This window comes from Crotalus tigris, unplaced genomic scaffold (genome assembly GCF_016545835.1).
Source record: "Crotalus tigris isolate CLP2741 ecotype Arizona unplaced genomic scaffold, ASM1654583v1 scf7180000018954.1625260, whole genome shotgun sequence".
Taxonomy (NCBI): domain Eukaryota; kingdom Metazoa; phylum Chordata; class Lepidosauria; order Squamata; family Viperidae; genus Crotalus; species Crotalus tigris.
The window spans coordinates 141030-154057 of NW_024097294.1; the positions used below are offsets into that span (position 1 = coordinate 141030).

Below are 13028 nucleotides of genomic sequence, written 5' to 3' on the forward strand. Positions count from 1 at the left end.
TATTAAAACTTTTTATAGTTTTAATTTATATTAAATTTATAAATTAATTTATAAATGTGGCGCTCTTTGCGCCTGGCTTCTTGACCTCGTCATGGGTCCCAGCCAATCCACCTGCGTTTTGATCATAGTTTCTGTATTGCAAGCTGTAATTTCCTCGCTCTCCTTGCTTGTGCCGATACCACAGCTCTTCCTCCCTTCTTCGTATGACTGTAAGTCGGGGGGGGCTCTTTAATTCTATGTAGTTAAATGTGCACTGTCTGTGTTTATGTTGTTTATTCCCCTCATCCTCCTCTTAATATTCCCTATTTTCATTCTCCTCCTCCTATCTCTCTGTCTACGATCCTCCTTAACAACTATATCCTCATTGTTTGTCCCCGTGGCCCAGGATCCCATTGTGTTCATATCATCCTGTTTCCCGATCTTTCGTATCGTTTTGTTAACTCCCCTTTCTATTTTCTCTTCAACGGGGGTAATTTTAACATCCTCCCCAGAGTTTGTGGCACCCACAAGTTGATTGTTAACCCCTTCTCCCGAGGGGGCTGTCCCCTCACTGTTGTTTATACATTCATCCACTATTTGGGGGTGTGCAACCCTCCTTAAAGGGAGAGAGGCGGGGTCCTTGCGATCATGATTTGCATCTCCTTGTACATTCCTACGGGTGGATTGGCTGGGACCCATGACGAGGTCAAGAAGCCAGGCGCAAAGAGCACCACATTTATAAATAGCTTCTCCCATCGACTGGACACTACCCTGATGATGCTGGCAGAAGCCAGCGAAAGCTTGGTTTTATTCTGGTTTTATTCTATTAAAACTTTTTATAGTTTTATAACTTCCTAGTGTTCGTATATTCTATTATTTAACATGAGTCTATCCAGGAATCATCGTTTTGTTTTTAATATTCATAGATAGATAGATAGATAGATAGATAGATAGATAGATAGATAGATAGATAGATAGTATGGCATGTTCTTTGTCAATGCACACAATTACATTTATTATAGACATTGACCAATTCATAAAATAAAAAGCATATGATGTAGCAAATAACATTTGTAACAAAAAATGATTATCAAACTGACATATTCAAAGAACCATATAACTGACAAATAGTGAAAGAAAATATTAGCCACAGAGAAAAGAAAGTCATATTAATTAGATTATTATAATTGTAAATATAATGGATCAAAGAGCCCTGGAAATATGATATAATAACAAATTATTACCTGTAACCAGACATCTTTCAAGCATAGATTAATATTTCAATAACTCTTCTGGCACAAAACTCTGTTTTTAGTTAAATGCTCTGAAATTTTCTTTCAACAACAGCTGTTAAATGTTCCAGCATAGCATAATATTGTCCAGCTTCAGTATTTTCCAGCATGCCTCTTCACTTTCTGTCATTCAATCCTATTTTCTTCTTGGTCAACAGTATATCATTTCCACTAAATATCCTTATTTTCGGTGATGGATTTCAATTTTGTTTGGAAAACACAAAAAATACACAAATTGCATTATAAAGAAAAGCTAAACAGGGGTGTCAAACTCACAATGTCCTGTGACATGTCACAACATATTGTGACTTTTTTTCCATTGCCAGCAATAGGGTGGATGCAGTTTTGCTATGATGCATCTGGCCCGTGGGCCGGCAGTTTGACACCCCTGAACTAAACATTGTTCCTTGCAATCAAATTATGCAGTGATTGGAATAGAATGTAGTCATATTTATAAGTAACAAATATACCAAGAGAAAAGTGGATAGAAAACTACAGTATATTAGCTTTCCACATCCTGCTTCCATCTAATTTTCTTGAATTGATAATCCTGATTTTCCCAGCCAACATACCTGAAGGATATGGATGGATGGATGGCAATTTTGATAAAATCAAAGTTTATATGGGAAACATTATCTTAGGGAAAATGTGCTTAATGTTTGATCAATATTTTAGATGTTGCCATAATACAATTAACATTATGTTACTATTTTACTAACAGCTTCCAACCAATGGAACCAATATGTGACAAACTCACTCTAGGAAACAATATAAAAAAAAGCAATTGATTATAATAAAACATTATGCATTTGTCTAAAAATCTTTAAAATGTATCATTTTGCACCACAGTCTTTTAAAGGCTTTGTGTACTTCTTTGTTTCTTAAGCTGTAGATCAGAGGATTAATCAGAGGTGTCAATACTGTGTAGAAAACAGAGAAAACTTTGTTGAATTGCCTCAAAATTGGTATATTTGGCAACATGTAGACAATGATTACTGTACTGTAAAAAATTCCAACCACCATGAGATGAGAGGAACAGTTTGAAAAAACCTTTCGCTTTTCAGTAGTTGAAGATATCTTTAGAATATTTTCAATTATGCAAAAATACGATATGAGAGTGAGTAGAAATGGTGCAATTGTGAAAAGAAAAGTCAAGATGAAGGTAACAAGTTCTAGCAGTTTTGTGTCACTACATGACAATTTTACCACAGGGAAGAAGTCACAAAAATAATGGTCTATAATGTTGGGTCCGCAGAAGGATAACTGAGCCATCAAACACATCACAATGCCACTACCCATTATAGAACTTGTCCATGTTGCAGCTATAAGTTGAAAACACAGTCTTTTATTCATAATAATTGCATAGAGCAAAGGCTTACAAATGGCTAGATAGCGATCAAATGACATGGAAGCCAGGAGGTATGTCTCTATACTAACACAAGAGCCAAACAAATAAAATTGGGTCATGCATCTAGTAAAAGAAATAGATTTCTGACCACTGAACAAATTGGCCAATGTTTGGGGTAAAATGATTGAACTATAGCAGGTCTCTAGGCAGGACAAATTTGCTAGGAAGAAGTACATGGGGGTGTGAAGATGATGGTCAGCTATAACTAACAATATAATGAGGAGATTCCCAATCACTGTTGCAAGATAAATAATTAGGAAGAACAAGAAGAGAAGAGGCTGCAATTCTGGGACATTTCCAAAACCCTCAAGGAGGAATTTTGTGATGGATGATTGGTTTCCTTTCTCTGTGTTCCACATTGAATGAATCTCCTGCATATCACAGCAGCCCTAGAAAACAATGAGAAGTAATGTGTCTTCAGGATAGGCTCAGGAAAGCTTGCACACGCTGCTTTAAATTTGCTGAGAATTTTGACATTAGATAGCCACTGAGAGTTTTTATCCTGTGCTATCTTTTGATTTTAAAAAATTCATTTTACATCCCTTCTTTGCAATGCATATATACCTGAAATATATATATTTCAGTTGTTCAGATGATTCTTAGTGGAGTTTATAGTTCATTCTGTTCTATATTTCTTTTAGAATCAGATTCTACAAAACATGACAGTTTGTTTCCCATAGTGTTATTCAATAGAATAAGTGAAAATAAAGTAATATGACTTATTTAGTTCATAAGCACCTTATTGCTGGTGCTTATCACATATTGGTACAGTGTCTAAAAGACTAAAAGCATAACAGCCATACCCACACCTATGGAACAAAATCATATCCTACATAGCAATTTATTCCCAAACAGACTAAATATATTAACAATGTCTCCTACAAGACACAGAGAGATTACCTTTCTTTACCATTTAAAACTCATTGATATTATTTGTTAAGGTGATCTATATTATATAGGAAGGCTATTCATATTCATCCATATTAACTTTTAGTTTTTTATATAATTTCTTAATTCTGACAAGGATTTGTCATGAGATCCATTTTTAGCATGATTTCATCTGCTAAACAACTTCTCCTTCTCCTTCTCCTTCTCCCTCTCCCTCTCCCTCTCCCTCTCCCTCTCCCTCTCCCTCTCCCTCTCCCTCTCCCTCTCCTTCTCCTTCTCCTTCTCCTTCTCCTTCTCCTTCTCCTTCTCCTTCTCCTTCTTCTTCTTCTTCTTCTTCTTCTTCTTCTTTTCCTCCATTAAAATAATGAAAACGTTTACATTATTTTTTTATTTTAAGAGTGTCATTATTTTAATTGCCATAAATTGCTAGTGTTAAATATTGAGCAGAAGCATAAGAAAATTAATTATCCATACTTGCTTAGCAATATGTGCTTAACGGATATTATTTCCAAGTAAATGTTTATACACATGTTCAAAATCATCTCTACCAACAATCCTTGGATGTATTAGACTACAGTTTTGGGAATTCCCATTTAGCACACTTTTGATTTGGGATAATGAGGGTCAGTCCAATACATTTGAAAGATGTTAAATTGTGGAAGGTTCCATAAAATAAATTATGTTGTTAAACACATGAAATTTGCTTTTTTTTCCACAGATCAGGTCATTTTTTATTATGCAGGTGAAAAACAGATGTTGAGGTAGAAGCCCAATGATGAACTGAAATAATCAGGGAAGAGATATATTCTATCCACTGTCCTTTTGCTCTTACCAAACTGGCTATAGAATTAGGAAAATCACTAGGTATTATTTCATTTAGAGAAGCTTTGAAATATGATGATTTGAGAAAACAGAATACACTTTTATGCACTGAGCAATTACTTACAGCTATTAACTGCTATGTCAATTATTGATCCAAAAGTCACCAGCAGAAGGCTTCTCTTCGTTTGTGAAGGAGAAATAAAGAGATTCTGAACAAACAAATACTGTCTCTTTGTGAAATTAAACTGCTTAACAAAATAAAGAAATGAGCTTAGGGAGTTTTTACCTCTTTAGCTTCCTGAAAAACATTTATGATGCAATCAAATTCCTAAGTCCCCAGAGATGTTAATATTCTTTCTTTCTTCATGATTACTTTAAAGATGGCAACTCCATGATTCAATGATTCTACTTTTATTTGTACAGTGATAATTACTTAAAGTCATCAGTCCCTATGACTGTACTATAGTGCCTTCTAGCAATTATACTAAAATACATACTTGTTCTTGATTCACTTCTTTAAAAATGCTCTTCCAAATTAATTCTGCTCCTATCATGTTTCCCTGAAAATAAGACCTACCCCAAAAGTAAGCCCTACTTAAGAGCTTGCACATCAATTCTGTCTGGTTGCTACTGTACCATAGACACAAGATGAGGAGGAGGGGACCTGCCAATGCAGTTACCAAGAGGCAAAGCTGGTGGGGGAAGGGAGATCTGACCCAAGCATCCCACTTACCAGTACCCTGCCTCAGCCTCTCATGCTGCCCCACTGATTCTGCAGTCAGTTTCAGTTGCTTGCAGCATGATGCTGCATTGTGCGTTGTGCCACCAATGCTGCTGCCATGAGACTTGGCAGATCCCCCACCGATCTCACCAATACACCCTGCTTACCAGTACTTTGCCACAGCCTCTCATGTTGTTCCATGGATTCTGTGGCCAGTTCTGGCCACTCGCAGCATGATGTGCCCACCAATGCCTCTTCCATGAGGCTTGGCAGATTCTCCCCCATCTAACCTCAACCCTAACCTTCAGTGAAATCAAGTTTGACACCCCTGGTTTAATGGTGATTTAATGGAAGATTCAAAGGGAATATTTTGACCCCCAACAAGATGAGTTCAAAAAGAAAGAGCTATTATCAAGAAAGTAATCTTGGAGGACTCTCAGGGCATGAATCTTACAGCTTTCTGCAAAGAGAACTAATTGGTCTGAAAATGATGAGCAGAGTACAATAGATGGATGAGCAAAATGCCAAGAAGCAAAAGTGTGGATCAGGTAGGCAGCCATTATTTCCTGAAGTTGAATACAACCTCTGTGACTGGATTGCTGACAGGAGAGCAAGGGCTTTGGTTGTGCACAGGCTGATATTCAAACATTTGCCATTGTACTGGCACCACAGTTAGAAATATCCCCAGAAGAATTTAAAGCATCACAACACTGGCTGGATGGCTTCCTTCAGTGATATGAACTGTCTCTAAGAAGATCGACAACACTGTTCAAGCTGCAGGATGCTGAACTTATTAAACATGCCCTTATATTCAAATCCTTTGTTGATGGGACAGACTTTTCAAAATACCAACTCTCCAACATGATTGCCATGGATGAAACTGCAGTGTTTATGGGCCAAGCATCTCAAACAAGAATTGAGGGGTGCCTCGTAAATCTACATTCCCTCCACTGATTACAAAAGTGCACATGTTACCTGTATTTTGGCAATTCATCTGGATGGAATGAAAGTCCTACCTCTAATCATCACTAAGGGCAAGAAAGATAAAATTGAACATGTTTCTGGCATTTATTTTCTTGAAACCAAACAGCCTGGTGCACACAAGCTGTTATAAGGAAGTGGACTGATTTAATGCTGTCACTTGTTTTGAGAGATGGCCAGAGAGGTTTGCTAGTCTGTGATTCAGGCAGCACTCACCATGCAAATGATATGAAGAAGTTCCTTGGAGAGAGAGGAATAGATCAAATAATGATTCCTGCAGGAATGACTGTCTATTTCCATACTCTGGATATTGCAATAAACAAGCCATTCAAGGACCATTTGCACAGGGAAATCAATGACTACACTGAACACAGAATGGAAAGAAATCAGCATGGAAACTTTGTGAAGCCTAGCCTTCCAGAGATCATGACTTGGGTGAAGAATTCATGAGATAACATCACTGACAGTTGTGTTGCCAATGCACTACAAGCAGGGTACATGGACAAGAAGTGCTCATTTAAGGAGACCGCTGTTGTTGGACATGAGAGATTCGGGCCAATGGCTCTACAGGAACTGGAATCACAAGAGGTATGGGCCAGAATTTGAATTTGGGAGAGTTACCGTATGAAGATGTTACAGAAAAAGATGACATGGCTGTTTTTGAATAAATGTTGATTGTTGTACATCACCATTATAGTTGTGGTTGCCCTGGGGGGGGTTGGGGGTTAGGATGAAGGTTAGGGTTGGGTTTAGGCATTGTGGGTAGGGCTGTGGAGGAGTGGGGGTTAGGGTTGTGTTGAAGCTGGAAAGCAGGTGCCACTTGGGTCAGATTGGGGAGATCTGCCAAGCATCTTGGCATGGCATGGGTGAGGACAACATGGCTTGGCCAAAAGCAGCTGGCCACAGAACAAGCGGAGCAAAGTGGGGCAGATTCCCCCCTCATCTGCCCACTGTCTTCCCTTTTACTTCCCTCCCGAGCCAGACCTGGCCCTCTTCATAGTTTTGCCCACACAGCCACCAAAGCGGCAGGTGGAACACAAGAGCTGCTTTCCAGTTCCATCACATTTCTCTGTGACTGCAGAGTGGAGAGCTTGCCCTTTTATCACTCAGATGCCCTTGCTTCCCCCAAGCATTTCTTTGCTTACTAGATTTCCAGCTCCATCACATTCCTCCATCATGTTCCTCTGCTGCCATTTGCAGTCCCACAAACAAACAAAAAGTTTGTGGGACTAAAAAAAAAGTTCAAGCAATAATTTCCAACTTTGCAAGATCTTTTTTTTCATGAGAAGTTGAAATTGTTTGATTGACTTTGTTTTTTAGTCCCACAAACTTCCTTTGTTTCCTTGCATGCAGCAGCAGAGGAACATGATGAAGGAATGCTACGGGCCTGGAAATCAGGTAAGCAAAGAAATGCTTGGGGGAAGCAAGAGCATCTGGGTGGTGGTGGGACAAGCTCTCCAGCTCTGCGGCCATAGACAAATGCACGGAGCTGAAAAGAAGATGCCAAGATAAACCCCCTAAGGGTGCCAGGCACTGAAATTGGCTCTTCCTCTCCAGCAGCTGCCTAGGCCCACTGTAAGGAAGGCTGGCATCTACTGGCACATAATATGTGGCAGCATTCTGGCTATGGTGGGAAAGGGGCACCAGCATGGGCATTGATGGCAGGATGCCTATTCATGTCAGCATCCTTCCTCCCTTACCCTCTGGTGCTCCAGCTGCCACTTTGGCCCTGGGTTGCTGCCTTCCCGCTCACCTCTTAGGCAGGCCAGGCCAGGCCAGGCCAGGCCAGGAAGGTGGCCCTCCAGCATCACCAGGGCAAAGACCCCCCCCTGGTCCACCCAGAGAAATATCAGCCTGGCCACCCTACCTCGGTGTCCTACTGCTGCTGCGAGCGTGGCTGCCCCAGGGCTGCAAGGGCTGGACTGGCATGGGAAGGGCACAGCATCCCTGCCTGCCTGAACTCTATACTTTTATGGTAGTTGGTCCACCAACATGCTCTGAAGTTGGTCCATTGCTACCACACTGCATATCCACTCCATTTACAGGCCATGCCACACCCTGCCACCACGCGCTCGCCATCTGCTGGTAATGTAAGACTTACCCAAAAATAAGTCCTAATGCTTAATTCATACCCCCAAAAAATAAGGCCGGGTCTTATTTTGGGGAAAACACAGTACATTCTCTGGAAATTGAATGGTATGTTAAATGTAGTTAGCTGGCATTCAGCAAGCTAAGCATAATTTTCAAAAACAATCTCCCCCTATGCCTGAAAAAAAAAGTTTTCAAGCATTATGTGCTACCGCTCTAACATATGCTGGTAAAACATGGACACTAGCCTCACAATTAATACAAAAGCTATGAGTGGCATAAAGAGCCATAGAAAATGCATGCTTGGCATTATAAGACAAGATAGAAAGACCTGCACATGGATTAGAAAATATGAACGAATACAACATATCGCATGGCATTCATTATTTTGAGGCAACACAATACATAGTTTGGGCATCATGGATTTATGGAATAAAGATTTGGAATATCACATAAACATCAATAGAGCAAAAGTTTTTTTTAAAAAAAATGTTGTTTTTTTCATAATGATCAGTCCATCAAACAATTTTATTTATTCATTTTAGTGGACTCCTCAAAGACATAAGAAAGATGGAGTATGAACTTTCTTATCAGTGATATAAAAATTATAGATACATTAATTCATATCATTTTATTATGACTGGTTGTGGTTTATTTTTGGAAGCATATTGCAGATAAATATGCAGATGTGTGAGTAAAAGTTTTCAAATTAAAGGTGTCAAATTTATTTTTTAAATATTTCACTTACATTTTAAAAATATATAGTTTTCAAAATATTTTACAACAAAAGATTTTAATGCACAATTCAATATATTGTTATTATATGATTGACTGCATCATTGATTGTGATGTACTGCTATGTCCACTTGTGATGGTTCTGTTTAGTTTTGCTTTATTTGAATGTTTGATTTATGTATGGCCTTTGGCTGTAATAGATTGATTGATTGACATGATCAAAGGAATATGCAATATACTTAAGTGATTTATATTAAATTACTACACTGATTTTTAGGACTTTTTTCTGAATTTTAATTTTTTGTTTTAAAATTTCATATATTATTGTTAGCTATTACTATTTTTCTTTAAATTTCTTATTGTATATTGATTTTTTCTGAATTCTGTTTTAAAGTTCCAATAATAGCTTAAAACATTATTATATGGGATATGATCATGGATATACAGTAAAGATTTATTTCCTTTGATTTTTTTTAAAGCCAATCTGAGCTTTTTTATATTTTTCTCTTAAAATTAAAGAAACTTAGGCCTTCAAAATTAGATGGTGAAAAATTTTGAAAATTCTACAGACTGGAAAAAAGAGCTTCTAGTATCTATGGATAATATAAACCATGAGTTGTTATTAGCTATCTTATATCAACTTTGGACCACAGCTATTCATTTAGAGGAGCTTCTCTCAAGTCAGACCTATTTAGTTTGCGGATCAATTATATGTAGCTAATATTATGGTTGTGCAAATTTTGTCAGCTGTGGTATGAAGCTATACAAAATTATTTAAATGCCATTTATTATCTTATCTCCCTATTATGACTTTATTCCCATTATTAATAAGACTGCTGTCCTTACTAATTGGTTTTGGAAAGTAACTATAGAGATAAGAAAGGCTGACAGTAGAAAAGAGCCATATAATCATTTGGTGTCTCAGAAATTTGTAAATCTCTGTAACATCTTTTGAAGTTGGGTTGAAACTCTTTTATTCTTGACCATTAGGAAGATTAGTTTAAATTAATGAATGTTGGACCAAGAACTTCTGTAGAGTTTAATTCTTCATATTGATTTAGGTGAAATATTTCATAGTTTTCAGATTGTTTCAGATTCTGTTTTGTTTGGTTTTTATTCCCTGTTTAAGAATAAAAATTATTTCAGAAGTAAGGTAGAATTCTCATTTGATATTTTAAGATCAGGCATTGTGATTTATAAATGATAGATAAACCATCTGAGCTCAGAAAGTTTTTATATTTTATATATTTTATTTTATTTTTTTATTAAAAGTTTTAAAAAATTAAGGGGCTTCTGGTAGCGTTTGCTGCGTCAGTGGCAGCTTTCTTTTAGCTGCCTGTCTCGGGATTGTGTAAGAGCCGGCAAGACAGCGACCATCAGCTGTTTTGCAGCTCGGAACTTTCTTCCCGGGCAAAGGGAAGAAGGTGAGTTTTTTTCTGGATAGAAGTCGAGCTTCTCTAGCCTCCTAGAGATTATTTTCTGGGAGACAAAGGGTGAGAGCTCCTTCGGACTCCGGAATAACTCCGCATCTCAAGACGCCTTTGTTTTCCTGCGGAGAACGAAGCTAGATGCTGCTTCCACATCTGCTATATAAGAAAGAACTATAAGTAAAATTTAAAGCAGATGGAGCTGTTCAGGAGGATCAGAACTGTGTTGAATTTTAACTTTAACTCAAGAAGAAATATTGTCTTCTCCAGCTATTATTTTAACAATTGGAGTGAAAGGAAAAATGGCGGAGGAATCCTGTTTCTTTATTTGAGGACTTTCACTTTTACTTGGCAACAAAGTTTCAATAATGTAATAGACTTTGCTTACTTAAAGAGTTTTTCTCTTCTTTGAGTAAGGGGGAGTTGTTTTTATTACCCCTTTATTTTATTTTGTTATTATAAGAAGTGATTTTTTCCTTTTTCTCATCTCTTTTTGTTTTAAAAAAAATGGCTTCAAAACATCATGGAATTTCTTCTCTTTCTAAAGCTTCAATATCCTCTCCAGTAACACAGACTATACAGCAACCTAAGCCTAAGTCTCCTCCACTCTCTCCCCCATCTCAAGTACTTTCATTTAAAGATATACAGAATGTTGTACAGAATGTTGTACAGGATGCTATGGAGAAAACTGTGCAAAAGATTAAGGCTGAGACAGCAGAGCTTTTGGAGCAGAAAGATCATCAGATGAGGGAAGATATTGTGCTGGCTCTTCAGGGGCTTGCGGCCCATGTAGAATGCCTGGATGATAGGGTGGATAAGGTGGTTGGAAATGTTGAAAGATTAGAAGGAAGAGTTAAAAGAGTTGAAAATAATGTGGATGCAGTACAGAATGAAATTATAATGTCACAATACAGAGATATGGAGTTTGCTTTGAGAATAAGAGGGTTGAAGGAGAATGTACAAGAGAATTTGAAAGAAGAAATTGCAGCAGAATTAGCCTCTATTTTGGGATGTGATCCTGAAGAAATGTTGAGAGATATAGAGAAAATTTTTAGAGTTAATTCATAGGTTGCGAAGCAGAGAAATCTACCAAGAGATGTGGTTGTTTATTTTTCCAGGCGATCACTTCGTAATGAAATTATACAGGCTTTTTATAAGCAAAGATTTCAAATTGCAACTCAAGATGTCATAATTTTAAAAGAAATACCTCCAAAAATTCTCAGAAGAATGGATTTTGCTTTTTTGGCTGAGGAGCTTAAGAAATGACAGATTCAATTTAGATAGGATGTACCTGTTGGCATAGTGGTGAATTATGTTGGAACACGTTACAGACTTAATACAATTTTAAAAGTAAGAGATTTTTATGTTTCTGTTCTGAAGGCAGGTGCACCACCATCTCCAAGATCTAGAAGAAATGAAAGTAAGTTTGAAGGACAATTGGCTGCAGGAGCAATGTCACCAACATGAGAAGAGTTGTTGGTTGAATCTATGCAACAGTGTTTGGAGATAAGAGAAGATCCAAGGGAGCAGAGAGTGACTCATACAGCCCATAAATGCAGAGAAAAAGAACAACAAAAGGTAGATGCTGGAATTACAATACAGACGGCTACCTCTGAGCCAGGAACAAGACTGAAGAGGTCATCAACTGCAGATCTAGATGCAGTGTTCCAAAAGCTTCAAGCTCCTAGCGATGGCAAAGTTCCTGACATGGAATGTTAATGGCCTGAATTCTCCACAGAAAAGAAAGAATTTTACTATTTGAAACAACATAAGAATGATGTTATATGTTTGGAAGAGACTCATATTGCTTTAAAGGATGAAAAATATTTGATTAACTCCCAGCTGGGAGTACATTTTATAGCCTCTGCTCCACAGAAAAAAGCAGGAGTAGTTATTTATGTGAAGAAAGACTTATTACCGAAGTTAATTGAGTCTGATCCACAAGGAAGATATGTTATTATTGAATTATTATTAAATGGCAAGAGAAGTCTTGTCATTGGATTATATGCTCCTAATCAGCAACAAAAATATTTTTATAAATTGATATATCAGAAAATAATTCAGTTGGATTATAAATCAGTAATTATGATGGGAGATTGGAATGGTGTTTTGATTCAAGTAAAGACAAGAAGGGTTCTTATAAATCTCCTAATAATATCTGATCTGATCGCAATTAATTTGAGATATATGAAACATAATACATTTTGCAATGCAAAAACACCTGGTAGGTGGTTGGTTTACCAACTGCAAAAGAAACAGAAATCAAGGATTATAGAGAAAATAAATTATAAAGGTAAAGAAGTTTATCAACAAAATTTGATTAAAAGAAGTTTTTTAGATTTTTATTCAAAGTTACATGCTAGTGAAAGCATACAAGTTTTAGATATAGAAAAATACTTACAGGAATCACATTTTCCTAAACTTACTATTGAACAAAGAGATGAGATTAATGGTTTAATTACTTCTGAAGAGATTGTTTGGGCAATTAAACAATTAAAAGTTGGTAAGGCTCCAGGCACAGATGGATTAACAGCAATTTATTATAAAATGTTATCTGAAGAAATGATAGAACCATTGAAGGAACTTTTTAATAATATTTTGTTGGGAGCAGAGGTATCTCCATCATGGAGAAGGGCTTTTATATCATTGATCCTGAAGGAGGATCAAGATTTGACTCAGCCCCAAAA

General features: G+C 37.1%; 1 protein-coding gene across 3 annotated transcripts; it reads right to left on the reverse strand.

Moving 5' to 3' along the window:
* Window positions 1-973: 973 nt before the first annotated feature.
* On the reverse strand, window positions 974-4635 carry LOC120314618 (olfactory receptor 6B1-like). Of its 3 annotated transcripts, none has more exons than XM_039357890.1 (2): window positions 4514-4635; window positions 974-3068 (listed from the first exon to the last, which is right to left on the reverse strand). In XM_039357890.1, the coding sequence occupies exon 2, from the start codon at window positions 3054-3056 to the stop codon at window positions 2085-2087; it is 972 nt and encodes a 323-aa protein (XP_039213824.1). In that variant the 5' UTR covers window positions 3057-3068; window positions 4514-4635; the 3' UTR covers window positions 974-2084. The 3 variants fall into 3 exon arrangements, with proteins under 3 accessions (XP_039213824.1, XP_039213826.1, XP_039213825.1); XM_039357892.1 differs by lacking the exon at window positions 4514-4635 and adding an exon at window positions 3580-3760; XM_039357891.1 differs by lacking the exon at window positions 4514-4635 and adding an exon at window positions 3244-3760.
* Window positions 4636-13028: the final 8393 nt, after the last annotated feature.

What these genes read in the sequence shown, in the direction of transcription:
- LOC120314618 (XM_039357890.1), bottom strand. Translation starts at nt 3,056, where the DNA reads ATGCAGGAGATTCATTCAATGTGGAACACAGAGAAAGGAAACCAATCA.